This window comes from Epinephelus moara, chromosome 2 (genome assembly GCF_006386435.1).
Source record: "Epinephelus moara isolate mb chromosome 2, YSFRI_EMoa_1.0, whole genome shotgun sequence".
NCBI lineage: Eukaryota > Metazoa > Chordata > Actinopteri > Perciformes > Serranidae > Epinephelus > Epinephelus moara.
In genome coordinates, this window is record NC_065507.1 from 1,153,914 (window position 1) to 1,177,414 (window position 23,501).

At 44.6% G+C, this 23,501-nt stretch overlaps 3 protein-coding genes across 5 annotated transcripts in view; 1 reads left to right on the forward strand and 2 right to left on the reverse strand.

Moving 5' to 3' along the window:
* Positions 1-6,303, reverse strand: part of LOC126403192 (uncharacterized) — a 15,422-nt gene extending 9,119 nt beyond the window's left edge. For both annotated transcript variants that reach the window (XM_050065720.1, XM_050065712.1), the window contains exons 1-2: positions 6,152-6,303; positions 574-862 (exon numbers count right to left, since the gene is read on the reverse strand). In XM_050065720.1, coding sequence (XP_049921677.1) covers positions 574-733 — 160 coding nt within the window. In that variant the 5' untranslated portion in view covers positions 734-862; positions 6,152-6,303. The remainder of the gene's footprint in view (positions 1-573; positions 863-6,151) is intronic.
* Positions 1-23,501, forward strand: part of abcg1 (ATP-binding cassette, sub-family G (WHITE), member 1) — a 281,654-nt gene that overhangs the window by 2,213 nt on the left and 255,940 nt on the right. The gene's annotated exons all lie outside the window — the stretch shown is intronic.
* zgc:101731 (SNARE_SNAP25N and SNARE_SNAP23C domain-containing protein) lies at positions 6,650-22,908 on the reverse strand. 2 transcript variants are annotated; one of them, XM_050066119.1, is made up of 8 exons: positions 22,813-22,908; positions 17,762-17,937; positions 15,240-15,281; positions 14,523-14,571; positions 11,875-11,986; positions 9,860-10,000; positions 9,571-9,715; positions 6,650-7,986 (listed from the first exon to the last, which is right to left on the reverse strand). In XM_050066119.1, exons 2-8 carry the CDS (start codon positions 17,831-17,833, stop codon positions 7,921-7,923), a joined length of 627 nt encoding a protein of 208 aa, XP_049922076.1. In that variant the 5' UTR covers positions 17,834-17,937; positions 22,813-22,908; the 3' UTR covers positions 6,650-7,920. The 2 variants fall into 2 exon arrangements, with proteins under 2 accessions (XP_049922076.1, XP_049922068.1); XM_050066111.1 differs by lacking the exon at positions 11,875-11,986 and adding an exon at positions 12,980-13,097.

Genomic DNA, 23,501 nt, shown 5'->3' on the forward strand with positions numbered 1-23,501 from the left:
GTCAGTCATTCTGTCTGTCCCACGTTTTTCTACTCACTGACGTGGTCAATCTATGTGAAACTGCACATAGGCACTGAGGACTGGCATAGGTAGAAGGTGACAAAGCTACCAATGGGTATGAACTAGTTTCATTATGTTATCCTATAGTGTGACGTTTTAATTAATTTTCATGATTTTTTATGGTATACTATTTTATGATTTAAAATGTTTTGATTTTATTTTTCTAATGACATTTTCATAGCATGCTATACTTTGACTATTTTATGATTCTACATGTTTTATGGTCCAAACTGGGAGAAAAGATTTCCACACGCTCACATCTGTGCAGAGTTTGACTTTATTGTTGAGCTCTGGGTCTGTCAGACCTTCATCAGAGCGAACATGAGTCAGCAGTGGACAGGCAGGTAGGAGGAGCCAATCACAGTCTGATCTGATCCGCCCATTACTGACTCGTCTTCAATCTGATGAAGGTCGAACAGACCCACAGTCAAACACTGCACAGATGTAATGTCTCAGTTTCCAGCACCTTGTAAAGATGAAGCTGGAGCGGAGTTTGTCCTGCATCACACTCACTGAGGAGGATGTATCTGTTCCTCTTCACGGCCTCCAGCAGCAGTTTGAGCTCGCTGAAGGTGAACCTCGGTTTGACTCTCAACCCTCCCGTCACTCCTTCCACCTTAAACTCTTCTTCGTCTGGACGCCACGACATGGCTGCGCCTTCGGCTCGTTCCATTCCCCTCCTCCTCCTCTTCTGACGGCCCGCTACAACTCAGTCCACCTGAGTCTGAATGTCACCGTCCTCCAGGACTCTCGGGTCCTGATCCACCTGCCAGTCTGGGCTGAAGACACCTGTCTAGGGTCTCTAAGGAAGAGACAGAGGGACACATGAGGGGGACAGAGGGACAGAGAGAATGAGAAAACACAACATTAAAATAAGAACACTTTAACTCCTAAATACTGTCTGTCACTACATTTATTAAACACAGACACAAAGGTCACCTGCTGTCAGGATTTATTGAAAACTAATTTTCCTCTGAGGGACAGACGACCTGGAAAATGGACGCACTTTAAGAGTTAATGATTACAGATAAAAAATCTTAGCGTGTTGGAGGAGTGTCTGTCAAATAAACATGTAAATATATTGTTTACTTTATTATGGATTTGGACCGGACCCACAGCTCCAACTGAGCACAGAAAATTAAATATTCAAGATAAAAAACAAACTGTGAGTCATCCTGTCCAGCAGGTGGCAGTGTGAAACAGAATCAGAGTACAAAATGGTGACACAGAAGTTTATTCTTACCAGGATAAAAAATGCACGTTACAAAGCCAAGATTCCAAAACCCAAAGTCACAACTGAGCGTCAAAGCAGGTGTTTAACGGCACTGTGACTGTACCGGCTGCAGCTGATTTAACAGTGTCACAAAAACCACACATTCATCTCCAGACTTGGATTCAGACACACTGTACCTTCCCCAAAAACCTCAATATCAATGTGACGATACTGTAGGGTTCACTATTGGTGCTTTATGACTTTGATAAATAATCATCAGTAATGTGGATATACAACATATCCTCACAGTGTCTAACAACTTAGCGCCCCAATCCATGAGGTCAGGGTTACAGAAAGAGTCACGGTTTGACGCTGTCACGTCTCGTACTTCATGTAGTTACGCAGGTTAGATTTAGGAAAAGAAAAATGGTGATGACGTATCTTAAAATAGCTCAAAGTTCTCTTGGTCTCACACAGCACATGATCAGTGTCCTGCTCAGCATCACATCATGCTGATGCTGATGACGAAATTCAACAACAGATGAGAAACAAAGTCATTATCCACATATGGAGAAAACCTGGAACAGTGGTGAACCTTCAGAGGAGGGGCCCGCTGACCAAATTTACTCCATGAGCGCATCAACGACTCATCCAGGAGGTCACAAAAGAACCCAGAACAACATCTAAAGAACTGCAGGCCTCACTGTCCTCAGTCAAGGTCAGTGTCCATGATTCAACAATAAGAGAGAGAGCGGGCAAAAATGGCGTCTGTGGGAGAGTTCCAGGGCGAAAAAAGTTAAACTTTTTGGAAGGCGTGTGTCTCGTTACATCTGGCCTTAAACTAACACAGCATTTCATGGTCAGCATTTAAATGGAGGTTTTGGAGTGGCCTCGTCAAAGTCTGGACTTCAGTCTGACTGAGATGCTGTAGCATGACCTGAAACAGGCCGTTCATGTCTGAAACCTTCCAATGTGGCTGAATTAGAACGATCTGTAAAGAAGAGCGGGTCGACACTCCTCCACAGCGATGTAAGTGACTCATTGCCAGTTATCACAAACACTTGATTGCAGCTGTTGCCGCCAAGTTATCAGGTTCAAGGGGCAGATACTGTTCACAGCACTGTGCACATTTGCATCATACAAAGAGTGCATGAGAACAGCCTGGGGTATATCGTCAGAGGGGGTGACGGCACATAACAGAACAGCTACAACAGCCCTGTGATCAGGTGCCAATAAAACCAGCAAGTAAAACTCAGGCATCATCATCATTCATAAAATCAGAAATAAATCGTGCATACATCAAGCTGAAGTGTCAGTGTTGCACCTGAGGAGCAAGATGATGTCACATGTACTGACTCATCAGCCACAGGTACAAACTGCTGTTGAGTCCATTAGTGAGCGACGTTAGGCTCCTGGATCTCGGCCCAGAGGGAGACAGGACACACGGCTGAGGACTGAAGCTACAAATGGGCTGCAGATGTGCTGAGTCACTGTGGCAGCAGCGCCACACTGTGGGCACCAACGTCCTGAGAGCCTCAGCGTCTGACTCTGACACCACAGCTGCTCCTCAGCCGGCAGACTTTTACAAAGAACTGATTTCTATTGTGAATAAACTTTCTTATGCGGACAGGCGCCAGGTGTGGCGTGTCACATGACTGGAAGTCAGAGGACAAGCCGTGAGCTCCAAACGTCACTCTGCGTTAACACCCCTCTGACCAGGAGCTGCTGCGCGTGTGGACGTGTGTGTGTCCTCCAGTGGAGACACGACGCTGCGGCTGCAGGAGGACACCGCCACAGACCGACTGCCAGGGAGATGTGACCACAGCTGAGAAACAGACGTGAGCTGGTGTTCAGGTGAAGAGTTGGACTGGAGTTGTGTTTTTAGCCCGAGAACATGTTGTTCTCCTTCAGCTGCGTCTCCACAGCGCCTCCCTGTGGCTGCACTTTAAACTGAAGAAAGAGGATGAGGCCTCCACCCCAGGATGAGTCATGGTTCTTTTTCTGTGGGCAAGCGTCCATTTTGTTTTTCAAAGGACCAAAACCTGACAATAATCCACTTGTTGAAGTAAATTAAAAATGCTTGTTCTTCTATTTCACTGTGTAAACATCCACTAACACACACAGCCGTCCACACGTTAGGAGTCACGCTCAGACGACTCCTTCTGATGTTTGAATGTTTCTTACGTTGTAGAAAGTCGTCTTTACAAACAGACGTTAGTGTGTGAAGAGTTTGTTCTGTACGTGGAGAACAAAACGCAGTTTGATGGTTCGACCAGACTGAGAGAGACGAAGACGTGTCAGAGCAGCGTCTCAGCAGTCGAAGGTAAAAACAGGAAGTTTAGCTCTTAGTTCAATAATCTACTTTTTACTTTACTGCATTTATAACAAAGTTTTAGTTACTTTACACATGAACATTTTGGCATAAAAGGCAAAAGATAAATGTATATAATACGATGTTATGTTATAAATTAAACATCCCAACAGTTCATCAGCTGAAACAAGTCGATGAATCAACGAGCCGACTGACAGAAAATTCACCGCAGACTGTTTCTGATAAACTGTGAATGTTTTCTAATTTATTTTGACTCATTTTGAGTTTTGTTTATTTAACTTTTAATATTGTGAGTACATGTTCCTGATCTTTAACATTTACAGTGCAGGACTTCCTCCTGCCACAGTCTGGACCACCTGAGCTCGCAGGTGCTCAGAGTCGAGATGAAACATGGAGGTTTTTATTCTCCACATATCTGAAATAAACTACCTGAAAACTGCAGCTCTGCACCAACTCACTTCTTTTAACTCTTTAAAACCTGACGGCACACTGGAATCATTTCTGTCAAAAACACGGGAAGAAGGCAGCGAAAGATATTGGGAGGAAATTAGTAAAAAGAAAAAAATCAAAAACAAGAAAACTGAACAAAGAAAAGACAGAAATTAATTTGAAAAAACAAACAAGGAAGTGACCTGGACATGTGCTTAAAAATATAATAATTCTGCACCACAATTTTAAATATGTAATAATGATAAATACAATTTTTCCGGAGCTTTTTTCTTTTAAATAATTTTCTAAATCTCTTAATTTTTTTGCAGTTTCTGGCCCAGAAACTGCAAAACCCAGAAAGGCAACGAGCAACTCAGTGAGAAATGTCCCAGAAATTCTGGGACATTTCTCACTGAGTTGCTCGTTGCCTTCTCCACAGTGTGTTTGAAGCACTCTCACCAGTTAGTTTTCAGCGTTCAGAGGTTTAAATACTTATAAAAGCGTCTGAAAGCAGCACGTGATCAGTGACGTCACTCAGAGCTTCCAAGACTTTTCTGTTTGCTGCTGCTTTTTACTGAATCAAATATTTATTCACTTCTTACTCTGCACTGCAACTTTATTTAACTGTGTTTTAAATATTTTATTTATTTATTTATTTTTTAATCTTTGCACGTCTTGGCTGCACTTCGCTATTTTTGATGGTGATTCTTTTTAATTGTAAATTATTTAGAATTAATTTTACTTTTCATATTTTTTTCTCTTTATTATTTTTTAATGTAAATCTGTTTCCTTGCTCTGCTGTATGAAATGTGCTGCACAAATAAAGCTGCCTCTCCCTGTGTGGTGTCAGCACTCCTGCCTCAGCAAACGATCTGGATGCTTCCTCCATCACTGGAGATGTTGCGCACTGATGAACCGTAATTACGCACGGCACATGTGAGGCGCACTGGAGACACTTCACCAGCTCCACAGTCACTTGTGTGTCTCTTAAAACTTATCGCTCCTCCTCTAACTGTGTCAGCACTGTCTGCTGCTGTCAGTCTGTGACCCGGCGAGTCCACCCTGAACACGGCTGCGCGTCATCGTCTTTCACTGTGGCCTGGAGCTCCACATCTTTATTATTGTTATAATAATAATAATAACAATAATAATAATAACAATAACATTATTATTATTATTATTATTATTATTATTATTATTATTAATGATAATAATAATAATAATACAGGTAAATGTGAGCAACATGATGAGATTATATCGAAAGCAACATGGCTCCATGTCTATTTTGATCAGTTAAATGTGTTCTGACGCGCATTAGACATGTTTACCTGTTCAGATAAACAAATGTGACTTATTGACACAAACATAAGGAGCCACGTGACTTTAGATATGATCAGACTGTTTGGGTTCCAAACTTCAGTTTAATCATTTCCGTCCCTGACAACAACAAGTTTCCTCACAGTGTCAGTGCGTCATGACGCGCAGATCAATCTGTTTTTAATAGGACCATCAGTATTAGTTTGTTCTCTCTGACCCCACGCGGACTCTCCGCGCGCCGCAGGGACCAAAGGTGTGTTTGGCTCCTGACGCACCTGTGATCCGAACTTCTTAATATGAAATCATTCAGAATGAACATTTCGTTCGCTCTGACCACGTGGCCCCTCTGAGCCAATCAGCTGCAGTGTTCCCGTGTCTTTGTTGAGCTCGTGCCTGCCTCTCCCCCCGCTGCTCGTGCCTGGCGGCTCGCAGGAGGAGCAGCCCACTGATTCCGCCATCTCTGTCGGCTCCGTTCGGCCGCTCGGTTCAGCCAGCGGCACCGGATTAACGGCGAGTGTCGGTGCGGACACGCGGGGTTACCGTGGATGTAAAAACGCGCGTGTACAAAGCGCAGCGTTGTGTTTGTGCGCAGGCTCGCTGCGCCGAGCTGAAGCTGCGCGACTCTCCGTGATCGAGGCAGAGGACGAAATGTCTCCTCGCTCCGACGCTGATTGCGTTCTTTTCCGCATCGTAGCTACCAGACGCTTCTCTGCGCTGAATCACGCGTGCGGCACGTTTTTGGGAATTAATCGCGGTGTGCGGTATTTTGAAAAAAAGCTGAATACGTAGAAAATAATTACCAGGAAAAATGGCGTTGTCCTGTCCCTCTCCCCTCCTTCCTCCGTGGTTCTCCCGAAAGTTCGGAGTGTCGAGAAAAATCACACTGCGCAGACTCCGATTTTTTTTTTCCTCCCTTGAACGCGCAACATTTTCTCAGCCCGCTGCGCGCCCCCAGCTGCCCCACATGCAACGTGCACCAATCACTGCCACTGTCCAAGAAACCAAACACCAAACACTAAGTCACAGTGATGCGCAAATAACTCACAGTTTCAGTGTTTGACCAGAAACACGGTGATTAACCCTCTCCAAGATAGTGACCCCCCCCCCCCCCACCACATAACACAAACCCCCACACCTCCACACACACACACNTCAGTGTTTGACCAGAAACACGGTGATTAACCCTCTCCAAGATAGTGCCCCCCCCCCCCAACACACACACACACACACACACACACACACACACTCACCCCTCCCCCAGCCCTGGCCTAATTAACTTCTCCACGGCCATGTTTGTTTTTAGCACATTTTTATTCATCACGTCATATTTCAGCACTTCATCACAACACGGAGGCGCTCCGCACGCGCCACTGTGTCTCTGTGGTTTAAACCTGCTGCGTAAACACGCACGAGGGCTGCTCAGGTCAACAGAGGTCATGCACCAACATCTTATTCATCACATCACAGCTCAGTGTGGCTCCACACTGGACCGATCGTGATGTAAACACAAGCAGCTCATGTGTTTCTGGTTATGAAGGAAAACAGCTGTTCATATTTAATAAATGTTCCACGTGAGTTTGGCTGTGACGACATCAGATGACGGGATGTGAGATTGAAACCAACACGTCGTCATGTCACCACCATTTTAACTCAACATGGAGAAGAAGAGAAGATGGAGAGGCCGAGAGGAGCAGGTTCCATCTTTGTCCGCTTGGTGTCGCCAGAGATCCGCCTCTGAGGGGAAATACGTGTTTCCTTCCTCTGTGCGATACCCGGCTGCGCCTGCAGAGGGCGCCATCATGCTCGTGTTTCAGCTCTTTGGGACATTTCACACAGATAAGGGGGGGGGGGGGGGGTGATGGTGTTTACATGAGGAAACAAAGTGGTTGTTGATAGTTTTGTTTCTTTAATAAATCTGGACATTTATTCCACAAACACAGAGTCAGTCATGTTTTTAATCATCAGCCCGCTGGAAGCAAAGAGGCCTCTCCTTGGCTGGAGACGCCCCGGCCCAGCCCGGCACCACGGTGCCGCTTCTTTTCGCAGTGTTGTCTTCCACACGTTGAGCTGTGGTGAAATCATTTCTTGATTTGTGTTGATTGTGCTCTCTGCTGCTGCTGCTGGTGGTGACGGGGCTGCTGCAGCGGCCCACTCTCCCCACAGGGCTCATTAAAGCGCCCTATGACCTAACCGTGCTGCACAACCACGACGGCAGAGGCCACGGCGAGGGGAAACACCCGAGTGTGACACAGAGTGACAAAAGCCCTGCTGAGTAATAAGCAGCAAGATGACACATCAGCTGTCTGAGTGCTGTGAGAATAAATAGGAACACACACATAATGAACACCTCTCTACTGACAGTCGAGGACTTCTGGTCCCTGAAGGAACAGCACAGCGATTACATCACAGCGATTACATCACAGCGATTACATCACAGGAAGGAAACACTCACTATAAGTGAGGTGTGTGAAGCAGAGAGTAAGAGCAGCAACACTTTGGCACAGCACGCAGAAGCACAGTGATCACTAGTAGGATGAATAAGGAGGAAAGAAATGGAGGAGCACTCCCTCTATCGCTTCATGAGGTTGTTGGCTTTCTGGTTGGCGGCATCGATGCGGGAGACGTTGAGAATGGCCTGCAGAGACAGACGGAGGAGAGAAACAGGAAGTGTTGATAAGAACTGTTTATCTTTCAAATCAGAGTTTGCATCACTGCAGCGGCTCATCAAACACTCTCTGCACAAAGCAGGCTGCGGACACCTGCAATGAAAACGTCACAACAGAGAGAGAAATGTTACAGGTACCGCCCACGGTTGTTCACCGCCATGCTCCGGTCACGTGTCAGTGACAACATGGAGGACGCCTCACACACACAGAAGATCTGTCCAATCACCAATTCAGTATCTGAGCAAATGTCTCCCCTTCTGTTCCTGAGATATGACGCTAAAACATGATGATGTCACAGTCAAGCTGACCTTTGACCTTTGGGTATAAATGTGCAGCACAAAGCAGCAACTGACCAGATCATTACAACTAAGAATAAAACCTCATGAATAATAATTAAGATAAAGAATAAAAAGACCTGATAAACATTCTTACATTTAAACAAAGCAATGAAACTAAAGTAGATCATTAAAAGAAGTTAATATGTAAGAATTAATATAAAAGAAACAAAACTGAATAAAATAATAAAAATAAAAATAATAATGAAAATAAAAAATAAATAGAGTAAAATGAAATAAGATAAAATAAAATAAATTACATTAAATTAAAACAAAACAAAATGAAATCAAATAATAAAATAAAATAAAACAAAAATGAAATTAAAAAATAAAAATAAGATAAAACAAAATAAAATAGGATAAAATAAATTATATTAAATAAAATAAAATAAAAAAACAATCAAATAAAATAGTATACAAAACAAAACAAAAATAAATAAAAAAATAAATAAATAAATAAAACAAAACAAAAATAGAATGAAAAAATAAGATAAAATTAATTAATTAAAACAAAACTAAACTAAATCAAAATTTTAGAAAATAAAAATAAAATAATAGTCAAACCAGACTACTGGAATGCATGGCTAAAAAGAAATGTCTTCAATTTAACTTTAAAAGATGTTTGGGCACTCCTGATGTCATCAGGTGAAATGTTCCAGCAGCTTGGAGCAGAAAAGAAACTAAAGAAACTTTCACCTGTATGCATGGAGACCTGAGGAATAACCAGGTGACCTGTTCCAGGTGACCTCAGGGGTCGAGCTGACTCAGAGCTCACAGCCATATCAGAGAGACATCGCTGTGTCTGAACACGTGAAGCCTTAAACACAAGTGTCACTATTCTAAAATCAGTTCTAAATTCCCCTGAGAGTCAGTGTGCTGACGTCAGCTGTGTTTCAGAGGAGCTGCAGTCATTAATGTGTTTTAGGTTTTCCTGTGAGCGTCACAGTCGTCATGAAATAAAAGAGTGTGTCAGCATCATCCTGAGATATAAAGTACCTCAGCAACATGTCTCAGATGATGATGACAGTATTAACATGACTGTGGAGCTGAGGTCAACATGACACTAAGGTTATTAACCTGAGAGACTCTCACTGGTTGTTCAGCAGTGTGGAGATGTTGTGATCGTGGTTTATATATTTGCAGATACGTGGCGGCGTTCTGAGACGCACTGTGATGTTTGTTGACACCTGGTGAGGCGCTGTGATGTGACATCAGTACCTTTCCCTGGATGCGTTCGATCTGGACGTTCTGCGTGTCGATCTCGTTGCCCATATCCAGGGCCATGCTCTTCAGGTTTCCGATGATGCTGCCAACATGAGCCAGGTTCTCCTCCATCTCGTCCTCGCGGGCGTCGTTAGTCACCCTGACACACGGAGCAGAATAAAGAGTGTGTGTGTGTTAATGTGCTGTGTTTGGCCAGCTGCCCGTGAGACTGAGGGCTGCTGGTGTTACCTTACATTACACAGCTGCCTCTCCCACACAACAACACACAACACACTGTCTCTACCTCCGTATGTATCCTCCACTCATGATCATCTGCTCCCTCTCGTCGATGACTCGAGACGACGGTGGCTGATTGGACACAACGCCGTCCTGACCGCCGCCCCACACTGCCTTGTACGCTCCGCTCTCCTCGAAGGCCTTCAGCCTGACGGACAGACGGAGAGGACGACCTCATGACTGACCTTTTATCATGAGTTCTCCCTGTTACATGTGACACACACCGCCCTCCATACTGGTCCCACAGCTGCACCACACGACACATCATCCCTCCCAGTATGGAGACAGCAGTGGTCCATTCATACAGCACAGATGACACAGTGGTTGTCAGATGATACTTAAACAACACCACACAGCAGCAAAGCAAGCAGGCAACAAAAGAAACTAAAGCACCTGATGAACAAAGACTGAAAACTACCGGCCCCGTCGTCTGAGGGAGATGTTGGCATGTGATGTTCCTGCAAACCACACACACACACACTGCATTTGAACATTTCATACGTATCATATCAACGTTTATAAAGTGATTTATAAAGTGATGTAGTGTATGAGCTACTTTGTCAATGGGAGGTGGAGGTGATGACAGCTAGGAGACACCTGCCAAGCTGCACACCAACGAACAAAACCAGTCCAACGGCTTTTAAACACTAAATGTGGGTGTTTTGTAGCAACCTGTCACTGTGTTTCCAGCAGATTTGGGGGCATGAAATGTGTTTAACTTCTAGTAACCCATAGCTGTGTTTCCAGCCTTTTTTAAACACTAAATGCAGGTGTTTTCCAGCAACCCATCGCTGTGTTTCCAGTGTTTTTTGGGCACCAAATGTGGGTTTTTCCTCGTGACCTGTCACTGTGTTTCCAGCAGATTTGGGGGCATGAAATGTGTTTAATTTCTAGCAACCTGTCACTGTGTGTCCAGCATTTTTTAAGCACTTAATGTAGGTCTTTTCTAGTGACCCATCGCTGTGTTGCCAGCGGATTTTTAGGCACTAAACGTAGGTATTTTCTAGTGACTTCTAGTGACTGTGTTTCAAGCAATTTTTAAACACTAAATGTTGGTGTTTTGTTGCAACCCGTAGCTGTGTGTCCAGTGTTTCTTGGGCACCAAATGTGGGTTTTTCCTCGTGACCTGTTGCTGTGATTCCAACAGATTTTAAGTACTAAGGGGTGTTTTGTTGCAACCTGTCACTATGTTTCTAGCAGATTTGGGGGCATGAAATGTGTTTAATTTCTAACGACCTGTCACTGTGTTTCCAGCATTTTTTAAGCACTAAATGTGGGTGTTTTGTAGCAACCTGTCGCTCTGTGATGTAGCGAGTCATTGCAGGGTTTCTGACAGTGTTTTAGGCACCAAACTCTGTTGTTTTGTAGTGAATTGTTGCTGTTTTTCCAGCTGAGGTGATGTCATGAAAGTGGTGGTTTTTTAACCAAGACATGGTTGATTTCCCAGCAGGGATTGTGCCCCTAAAACTGAATATTTCAAGCCTAAATATAATCTTCTCCTGACCATAACCAAGTGGTTTTCATGCCTGCCCAAACCAAAGACCACTGTTCAACACCAGCAAACAACAAAACATTTTTTTTGCAAGTCACTGCTGTGTTCTGCCGTTGGTTGCTTTTAGCTATTCATCGCAGCGTTTGTTTTTACTGAGACATCGTGGCGTGTTGTGGGTAAAAAGTGGGTATTTTAGGCCAGACATCACCCTTCCTCACAATGGTTTTTGTGCCTCAACCGAAACATACATTCACCACAGTTAGGAAACATAAAGTTTCCACCCTTCATAATGACGTCCAAATATAATGTATCCATAGTTTGCAAAAACATACTATGCCAACATTCATCCTGGTGACTGTGTTGAAACGTCTGCTGTCTCATAAGAATGATATCAAACAGAAAATATGATCTTCTTTAAGTCTTATTTCTTCTAGAGGATCATCTTTCACTTACCTCAGTGTACCAGTCAAACACACACACACACCCACACACACACAAACACACACACACACACACACACCTCCACCTACTTATCGCAGGAGCAGAGGCCACAGCACTTGCCCAGGTCAGTCAGGTTTTTCTCGGCCTCCTTCATATCAGAGTTGATCTGATCCAGGCCCTCCTCTATTCGCTCCAACTGCTCTACGAGAGGAGAAGGAGGAGGAGGAGGAGGAGGAGGAAGAAAGGAAGAGCAAAGGTGAACATGAAAAAGAAGGGGAAAGACGGAGGGGGTGAAGTGGGAAAGAGGAAGGAGGTGGGAGAGGAGAGGCAGGTGACGGTATAAGTGCAGAGGAGAAGGAGGTAGAGAGGGTTGGAGAAAGGAAGGAGGTAAAGGAGAGATGAAACAGCAGGGAAAGCAAAAAGAGGAGGAGAAAGGAAACAGGACAAGTGGAGGGAGAGGAGGAGAGGAGCAGAGAAGGAGAGGAGCAGAGAAGGAGAGGCAAAACAAAATCCAAAAAAAGAAAAAATAATCACAGAGTATTTTCTAAAAGCGCCACAGCTGAAGACCAAAGATATCCACTCCCAAATCATAAATAAGGTCACTATGCGCTAACTAACAGGGCCACAGGGGGCCACATGGGGCCACAGGGGGCCACAGGGGGCCACAGGGGGCCCAGCTATGCATTGATGTGCCAGCTGTTTGCACCCTGACCTCAGTGCCCAGTTTCATCAGTCTGTGGTTGAATCAAATGAAAGGTGTTTACAGGAGACATGAGTTCGACAGTTTGACAATGTGTCGACAGATTTTCAGTTGTTCGCCGCCCTGTATGGACTTTGTGGCTCTTTATATCACAGTTGTTGCTGGCGGCGGTTTGGTGCGCATCATACCACCATGACGGGTGCCTCTCTGTGTGTTCGTGTCTGACGCCCACGCCCACTGACAAAGCAGTGCTACTTCACGACAGGTTTTATCTGCTGCCTCTGAAACTGATGCGTCCTGTGTGTATCATACACTCGTCAGTGTGTCGGTCTGTGACGCGCAGGGGTCGATTAATATCACAATATGGAGTAAATGGTGTTCTTATTGCAGAGCCACATTCCAATAACACACTCCTTGAATGAAACTGGGCACCAGTACAGGTTTCTTAGGCCACCAGTCTGGTGATGGTGCGGATCCTGGAAACCAGCACCTACTTCCTGATTGGCCAGACACACAGACCGCAGCACTGGGCCATGTCTGTCAGGTTCTTCTCGGCCTCCCTCATGTCCCTGTTGATGGAGTCCATGCCCTCCTCAATACGCTCCAGCTGCTCTGTTAGGAACAGGAGTTCATGCTGCTGGGTTTCATGGCGGCGGAACAACAACAGAGACGGACAGTGTGCAGCACATGGTTTCAAACCACTGATCTGATTGGTCTAGAGCATGTTCAGGCCGATATGTACAGATAAATCAAAGCTCAAATCTGAGACGGCCTGAGCAGGAAACACAGGTTTCATACAGGACAGGAACTGACTCCAAGGTCTGATGGGAAAGACGAGGAGCAGTCCAGCCAGCGGAGGAAGATGCAGCATTTCCACACTTTGCAAATGTACACAGGACTTTTAGCCCCAAAACATGGCTGTTTTTCTAGCAGCTTTTTAGCCCTGTAATATGAGTGTTTTTTAGCAGCTCATAGCTTATTGTCCAGTGGCTTTTTTGTGCCAAAATACGGGTGTGTTTTAGTGACCCTTGGCTGTTTTGTCTGCAGCTTTAGACCACCCGAATGTGGGTGGTTTTAGCAACCAGTGGCTGTTTTTGTAGCAGCTTTTCAGCCCCATATTTTGGGTGTTTTTGAGTTATGCATGGCTTATATTACAGCAGCTTTTTGGCTCCAAAATGTGGGTGTTCTTTTAGCAGCTTTTTAGCCCTATAATTAGGGTGTTTTTTAGCAACCTACAGCTGTTTTTCCAGAGGATTTTTAGCCCTGAAACCTGGGTGTTTTTTGTGCCCCACGGCTGTTTTCCCAGCAGCTTTTAAGCATTGAAATGTGAGCGGATTTAGTGAGTAGTGGCTGTTTTTCCAACAGCTTTTTAGCGCCAAAACATGGCTGTTTTTCTAGCAGCTTTCAAGCTCCAAAATGTGGGTTAGGGTTATATATATATATTCTGGGTGTTTTTGAGTAATGCATGGCTTATATTACAGCAGCTTTTATGCTCACAAACATGGGTGTTCTTTTAGCAACACATGGCTGTTTTCCAGTGGCATACATCTGTTTTCCCACCGGGGTTAATGCCATGAAAAGCTGTTGACACCACTGTATTTCCTGCCAGGATAGTGCCTCAAAAAGCAGCTGTTTTTTTGTTTTGTTTTTACAATAAATGGCTCTGTTTCCTGCAAAAACTGTGACACCAAAACTGGGGAATTTAAAAACAAAACCTGATCTTTTCCTGGTCATATCCAGGTGCTTCCTGTGCCTAAATCTAACTACATGTTAATCCGAGTGTTGTTGATGGGTTAAGTTTCAACATATATGCAACATGATAACATACAAATATGAAATATCCAAGGTCTGCAGCACAATGCAACACTTCTTTTCTGGTGATTGTGCAAACTCTCACTAAGTCTCGGGGCAGATATATTAAATACTGAAGTAGTGCAACGATACCGACCGTCTGCCCTGGAAGCAGCAACCTTTCTGTGTTACAGCTGAGAAAAACACTGAAGACGGCTGAAAGCAGAATCAAACAGAGCTGGTTACCTCCTTGTTCATCCAGCATGACCACAGCTCTGATCCCAGCGTCTTTACTCTGCAGAGAGGAGCACAGAAAACACATCAACACAGAAAACACCTGACCTGAGATCTCACTTGGTCCAGGAAGCCACTGGGCTCAGTGCAGTTCTGTGAAACTCATCCTGCAGACACATTTATGCTCATAGAAAGAAAGTGACACCAGCTGGATGACAGACGAGATGAAAAGCAGCACGTAGGTTTTAGTTTGGGGCTTTAACTACCGTACACGTTTGTCTGACTGTCTCACCGGCACATGTCGTCTCTGCTCTCACACACTTTTGTTTTCAATATGTCAAAACTCCAAATTGCTTTCCAGCAGCTTCCAGTTAATCACATCCAGCATCCGTCTTGTTTACAGTCATCTCTGGGTGGAAACACAGACGGCTAATGTAAAGATGATGATGCTAACATCATAACGAGGCTGACTGTCTGTCTCTAACACTTTTAATCGCTGCAGGCCTCAGCAGTTCTCCAGCTATATTCATTCATTCATCCATTCATTATCAGTGACCGCCCATCCTGGTCCTGGGTCGTGAGCCGATCCCAGCTGACACTGGGCGAGAGGCGGTGTGCACCCTGGACCGGTCACCAGACTATCACAGGATACTCTGGCTACATAAATATATCCATGTGTGTGTGAGTGTGAGTGTGTGTGTGTGTGTGTGAGTGAGTGTGTGTGTGTACCTCCTCAACCAGCTGCATCATGCGCCTCGTGCTCTCCAGGGACTGAAAGACACAAAAAACAGACGCCTCAACATACAGGATATTCAGTGCACAGTCAGCTGAACATGTGAACACAGGTATGTTGTCCACAGGTAAGAACACATCTCAGTACAGAGACTCGAATCATAGCAGACTTTGTGATATCAATAAATATTGTATCAATGTCCAAAGAGTCCATATGATAATGTGTCATGATGAAACTGGTGATTTACAGCTGAGTAATGAACGACAGGCTCAGATATCAAACTCTCGCTCATGTGAACAGACGTGTTCTTTATATGAAGTTAAAAACCTACAGACTGAACCTTTAATTGTCGCTCTGTGCTGATGCACTGAGCTCACACTGTAAATTCTCTCTCCATCTTTCCGCCTCTTGCTGTGTGTGTGTGTGTGTGTGTGTGTGTGTGTGTGTGTAAATATCATGTTAATCTCCGGGGACTTCCCCACCGAGGGAGATGATGAGGTGCCAAATGGCTTTGACCTGCAGTAACCTTTAAACCCCGCGGTGTGTATGAGCTCATCCGGGCCTGATGTTTCCCTGCAGACACTGGGAGACCAGCTGTCTCTATGGCAACCAGGTGAGCCAGGTGTCCTTAAAGGGACACTCCCCTCATATCAGGCAGAGCGCTGCACTCAAAGAGGCTGTGAAACATGAGCAACACTGATCCCGTCTCTCGTGTGTGTTGTTGGACATCGTGTGTGCTTTCTGTCTTCAGACGTTGTTAAAATCCCTGTGAGATAAAAGAGTTCTTTGCTCAGCAGCTATAAGGTGTGTTGGAAGAGGGAAGAACTTCTGTGCAAATCATTTTGATTAAACCTGTTTTAAGGCCTCTTCAAACTGCCCTGAAACCCAAATGAGCACCTTCCTTTTAAAGAAGTATAAAACCTGAGAACAGTCAGGTAGTGACGTGTTGTTCGGGCCGTTCTCACAAATTTTTCGTATGTTTTCCTATGAAAAGTAATGCACCAAACTTTGTACATGTCCCGCATATTTTGAAAGGTTTGACCAATGAGCTGACGGCAGTAAACAGGAAGCGGTCCCGTGTGCTTGTAAGGAGGCAGGTTGGGGCGGTGGATGGGTCACAAAAAAACAGACTTTCACCTGGGGCTTTGTCTTGGAGTCACGTGTTCAGATCTGTGTGAACTTTAAATGATTTTAATGTGCGTCCTCACCATGTTTCTTTTCCTAAACCTAACCTCTGTAACTTTTTTTTCATCTTTATCTCTTGTTTCCATTCATGCTGTATTTCTATTTCTACTTTGCACGGAGCATTGGAACAAAAACAATTTCCCCCCGGGGATTAATAAAGTATTCTGAATCTGAATCTGAATCTGAATTTATGTTAATAACATAACTGTACATTAAGGATGTAACATCAATCATGGGGCGTAAAGTCATAGGACATAATACGGAGGGAACTGGAACCGGAGCCGGAGCGAACTCTGGCACAAACTGGACCATTCGGAAATTCAGAGCACTGTTGAAGTGTACCATTCTGTTATCCAGGTAGCTAGTCCACTGTTCCAACAATCACCACCTCGCGTTTGGTCGAAATAAACCCTTCATTCACTGAGTTAGACGCAGAGAGCGTTAGATTTGAATTGATCAGCTGTTACTTTTTCCAGTAACCAGTAATATAACTGATTACTAAAGAAATGTCAGAAATAATTTTACAGTTACTCCAAAACCAAACAAAATCGTCGCATTGTGCACGCACGTCATGAAGCAGCAGCTAGTTGGAAACGTTTACCTCAGCATCTGGAAATATTCCTGCTACTTGATTCTGTCTGGAGGAACGATGACAGGAACTCTGCTGCTGCAGGTAGTCGCACTAAAACTCTTTCCACTGTGAAAAACACGTCCTCAAACCTTCGGTCTGAAACACCTCTACGACCCACAGCACAACATTGAGAAGCTCCAGGAAATACACCCCTCCAAAGGTGAGCCCTCCTCGGCTGCAGAGGTCGGCTGTAGCTCTACACTGGCTAAACAACCCAAACTGGTGGACAGCTGCAGACACAGAGAAGTGATGAAGCTTGTGGTTGGACATGTGGTGGATGAAATGTTGCTCCATGAGTGACTCTCCGTCTGTCAGACAGATCTCTGGGAAAATAATGCTCACAGGTAACTGAAGACCTCCAGGTAAATAGGAGCCATCTAGCCTTAGCTACACTCAACAGTGATCACCCTGACATCCACACAGAGACACACACATCACATGTTTAGGGTAACGAGCCCAACACTGGCTGTGATTGGTTGAAAGTTTCTCCAATCACCTGCAGACTTCATTCTGCGCCTTAGATTCTATGAACTCATGAAAACACAGTGAGTGAGTTGAAGATGGCGACTTTGGTCAAACACATTCACAACACAAGAGTCTGTTAAAACGTCAGCGTTCATCTGACGCCACCGCTGTTATTCTGAACGGAAAAATTCATCCTGTAAAAATGTGTTTTTAATATTTAATAAAGTCATTCCTTACCTCATCTGTGACCTGATTGGCTCTCCTCTGCAGCTCCTGCTGCTCCGTCAAGATGGGCGGGTCTGACGCCATGTCGGCCGCCTGTGAGTGTGAGTGTGTGTGTGTGTGTGTGTGTGTGTGTGTGTGTTCAGTCCCAGGTGTCCAGATTAGACTGCAGCATCAGGTGGTTTTGGCACCTGGAGAGCAGAGTGACACCACGATTATTTCTAATGACTGACAACAGAGTGGAGCAGAGAGACGAGACTCTCTTCACTTCAGTTTACTTTATCTCTCAGAGTTAATCCACCTGGTTCTGTCTGTATATTAAAAACAAACACATAACAATGACACAGTTATTAGTGGCACCTGAACGCAGCTGTTCCACTACCTCTCATTCAGGTTTCCACTGTAAGAACACTTTTCATTTGTGCAAACATAAATCCAGACATGTAAAAATGTTTTCACCTCTCAGACATCATAAATGGATCTCTAGATCTAAAACTCAGCTCTGATGAGTCAAAATTAAATTACTGATACGTCAGTTTGAATGTCATTTCAGATATGTAGAATTCTGCTGATGATCCCTGAGACACAGTTTGGACCGGTGACAAATGTCTAAATTCCTTTGCAACTCGTCAGAAGAAGAGAGAGAAGGAGAAATTGTTTTGCAGATACCTTAAATTTCCACTGCTGAAAACTGCTGATCCAATAATAAAGGCTCTGAAGGAACACAGTTTAATGTCTTTAAAGATATTTTTTGGGGGTATTTTTTTAGCCTTTAATGGATCGGAGGAAGTGTGAAAGGGAGAGAGAGAGGGAGTGACATGCAGCAAGGGGCCACAGGCTGGAGTTGAACCCGAGCCGCTGCGGCAACAACCTTGTACATGGGGCGCCTGCTCTACCACTAAGCCACCGATGCCCCCACAGTTTAATGTCTAATGAGGGTCTAGCTGAGCCACAGAGTAATGTCAGTGACAGTCGGCTCCCAGGAGCCAGTTCCCCTGACAACCAACCAGTTGACACCAGGCACACCAGTTTATTACAGAGCTGGTAGCCAGTAAAATATGTCAACAGGTCATCTTATCGATCGCTTACTGGACTCAGCTCAGCTCAGTGACTGCACCTCTTAGCTGACACACACGTCTGTTTGCGACCCAGATCATTACTGGTGTTTATCATGTCTATGTTGGATTTGAACTTTGTCGTCATTCTAAGGCCCAATCCCAATACCCCCCTTGCCCACTACCCCTTGGCCCTCGAAATGAAGCAACGAGGGGTATGGGTTGAAATCTTTCCCTTGGAATTGGGACACCACTCACTACGTCACCGAGTCGGTTACGTTCACGCATACGTAACTATTTTAGACAGGAAGCTGCGAGCCATCTACATTTCCAACCGGCATCTACAATGGAGTCTCCAGTTGAGTTCATCCTACCGATCGCGTTTGCATTATTCATCATGCTTTGTTTGATGAACGACAGATGACAGGGGACTTCTGCTAGCTAGCTAACCAGCTAACATTACGAGGCAGCATAGTTACACTAGCTGGCGTGTTATTGTAATGTGAAAAGTCCGACAATTTTGCAGAACAGGACAGATGACAGACGCCAGATAGTGCAAGCTAGCTAGCTAGCTAACAAGCAACCTGACGACAGTAACGTTAGCTTTGTATGAACTTTTTTCCCCGTCTCTTGCTCGGTGGTAGCCATGGCGACATCTACCCCTCGCTGGCAAGTCAGCATCTGAAATCCCTCACTCCGAAGGGCTAGTTTCATACCCACTACCCCTCGTTATGCCCCCTACCCCTACACGCAAAAAGGAATTGGGACACCACTACCCCTCGCGGGAACGCACAAATGTAGGGGTAGGGCTAAGGGGGGTATTGGGACGGGCCCTAAGACTCTTCTCTACATTGTACTCCAACTGCTGCTCAGCAGTTTCCCAGTTTCTCAGTGGTTGAATAAGGATCTCTCCACAGACTGTAACAATAATGGACGTAGCTACCGTGACATCACCCACTGGTTTGTAGACTCGTGTTTCTGCGTTTCAGCCATCGCTATCTCGGCTTTATGGAGCCAGAAGTGACCATATTTGGGCGAGAGGGTGGAGCTGTGGAGGAGCTGAAGACGCTATCAGCAGACAGCCTGTCACTCAAAGAGGTCTGCCCTTAATTATTCGTATCTTTAAGGGAGCGATCACACTGAGATGAAACGCTAGAAACGATTGTTTTCCTATGATACGGCGCGTCTGACCGTCGTTGAAGCGTCTTTTTAGACGGCTGTTTTTCTGGTGTCTTTTTAGACGCACGTAGATGCTGAAACATTTAAATATTTTCAACTTTTTGAGCGTCAGGCGCCAGTAGCTAGCGCACATTGAATAAGCACTTCCAGCGTTTCAAGTGTTTTTGAAGTGTCCGCGTCTCTAGCGACTCATTTCTGTGTGATCGCCCCCTAAGCCTTAATAAAATGCAAACAGGTGAGTTTTATAAATTCAGCCTCGTACAGTCGTCATGAATGTTAGAATTAGCTACAGAGACCAAAACTGTTTTTGTACCAGACTGTAAACATGTTTACTTCTACATGTTAACCTGGAGGTCTGTGGGGACTGACTCACTGTAGGAGCCAGCCTCTAGTGGACATTAGAGGAACTGCAGTATTATTGTTATTATTTCCCCCTTTTTTTAAGGATAATAATAAAAGCTTTTTATTGTTTGTTTTTATAATACTTTATTATCTTAAATGATATTTTCTGTCACTTACAGTATGATGTGACTGAAGCACACTGAGTTCACGCTTCTCATATGAAATGTGCTGTAAAGATAAAGTTGACTTGTTGGTTTGGGATCACAACTTTTCCAGAGTTACTGGACCCAAAGTTAAATGTCATCTGGTTAAAGGTGAAATGAATGAATGAATGTGAGCTGTGTTTCCACAGTTAAAGTCTGACTTCAAATATCCAGATGTTGTTAAGAATATTTCACTGGACCTGGTTCGATACGGAGTCTGTTTGAAGACAAGATATTCTGCATCAGTGAATTCCACATTCACTAAGAACAAGCTGTTTGATTACAGATAAAGAGTTTTCAACATCTGCCTGACTGATGCACAGCTGGCTGCTGTCAAAACTCCCAAACCTAAACTGCACATAAGATGAATCTGTCCTCTCTAATCAGATGATCAGACACAATTTCTCTGTCCAACCAGGTGTTGGTTGGTCCTCACAGTACCATAAAAACAGCCCCCTGCCTGACTGCAGCTCCTCCACACACACACACACACACACACACACACACACACACACACACACACACACACACACTTTTCTTTTCAGACACTGTGTTATCATGCTGGAGCATCATAATTAGGCCTAACCACTAATCACCACCTGCTGGAATAAAGACGAGGAAGGAGGGGCAGCAGAAGAAAGACTCCACGCTGTTTGGAGCAAACTGGAATCACACTGAGGGACCGTCACTAAATAATAATATGATTCTATCTGCTGTAACCTGGAGAGCTGCTCAGTGCTGAGCCCACCTCACTTACCACATGGATCCAAAGATACTCAATGTACAGAGATACTAAGGTAAATTCTTACATCGTCAAACGTGTGGTATTTTTCTGACAGTTGAGCTCAGCTTCTGCTCCACAGATATATTTGTGTTTCCTGTGCTCCTGAAGTGACGCAGTATCTGAGCTGACTCTGTCACCAGGAGGTGGAGGGGACGGAGGACGGCGTGACGCCTAGAGACGCCAGACAGAATGACTATGTACAATATACTGATGTATTGTCAAGCAACATAATAGATTTCGACAACACCGTTCATATCGATACAGGGTCAAGTTACAGAACGCTGTTCTTCCAAAAAGCCGCGCCAGCGTCCATCTCACCTGTCGCACACTCTCCTCACAGCTCCGCCCACTCACTCAAGCTCAACGTTAACTTGTAATGTTACTCAATGCATGAGTTGATGACGTGAATCCATCAGCACACCTTAAATTTCACTGTGACTGGGTTTCCATCCAAATGTGTCGCAAACTTTAAGTGAATTTTGTGAAAAAGGAAATGTATGCACGTTTCCATTCATTATTGTTTTGCGAGTATTGGGAGTCAACAGGTGGAGCAGTAGGTGGCGCTCCTCGTGAAAAATAAAAATAAAAATGCAAAAGAAAACCCGTAGAAGAAGAGGGCGCCGTGAGATGACGTCATTGAGAGCGTCTCATGTCCACAACTGATGTAAACAGCTACGTGCACATCATGACCACGGCTCACACAACCTGCTCTGCTCAAAACTGAACCACTTTAAAAAACCTGATGTTTACATTCATCATTAAAGAAACAAAAAGGACCCAGGTTATAAACACACCAACGTTAACCTTTAAACCAGATTCAGCTCTCACCTTGTTCCTCAGTGACGTCACGTGTCATCAGTCTCGGCCAATGAGACGACAGCTGTCTTTCACAAAGTTCATCCCCTCAGACTGACCATTGACACAGAGTCAACATCTCACAGCAGGGCGACCAGTGAGCAGGCCCATAGTAAACAATGAAGCCTTCCTGCCACCTGCTGCACATTATGACGTCACATACACGCTCTGCTCCAGCCCCACCTCACACACACACACACACACACACACACACTCCCAATGCTGCATGTTTTACACTTTAACATCTGCACTGTGTGTGTGTGTGTGTGTGTGTGTGTGTGTGTGTGACCGTGCAGGAGGAACTCTGAGCAGCTGATATGTGATGATGAGTCAGGAGGTATTGATCTGTGATAAACAAAATCTCACGTGCAGCTTCTGGAGCATCATCTAGTGACGCTGCTCATTAAACTCATGTTCACTTTGCTTCTGTGTTAGTTCAGTCTGACTTTAGTTCTTGTTTCAATCTTTAAACCAGGGTTTCAGACTCAGCTGCTTCTTTTCCTTCTCACTTCACAACTAAAGACAAGAAGCGTTTCTATCAAATCAAGTGAGGTGAGACACGCGCGGGCGGATGGAGTCTGATGACATCATGCTTTATATGATAAGAATAAAAACTCCTCAGATGTTGATGAATAAAATCAAACCTACCTTTCACCAGCTCCTCTTCACTCTCTGAGTTAGTGTGCAGTCTGTCCGCATGTAACCCTCCGCACTGTGCGGCACTAACCTGTTGTTCTCCTGCTGGTGTCCCTCCTCAGCATCTCTGCCCTATATGCCCCGCCCCCTCACCCACACAGGCCCCGCCCCTCAACACACACAGCGTCGCCACAGTGAAGTTATAAAGACATCAGATACTACATGAAAGATAAATTGTGTTCTCAGGTGCTGGACATGTGTCATACGTCATACATGTGTGTGCTCAGCTCATGGTCCAGTGATGCAGCCTGATAGAAACACCTGAGAACCAGCCTGATGAAGCTGAGGGTGAAGCTCAGGTTAAAGGAAGTGATTCAGATCTCTTATCATCACACACACACACACACACACACACACACACACACACACACACAGATACACACTGTGAGCTGCTCCTTTACAGGGAAACAATAAAATCTGATGGAAATATATGAAAATAAATACGTTTTATTGATCAAGGTCTGATTTACACCAACAGTCATCTGTCACTGTAAATATGTTGATAAATATAATAAGTTGTTGACTTTTATATTTGATTATTTTTTATTCTGTCTTGATCCTCATTATTATTATCGAAAACTCTGTGTGTGTGTGTGTGTGTGTGTGTGTGTGTGTGTGTGTGTGTGTGTGTGTGTGTGTGT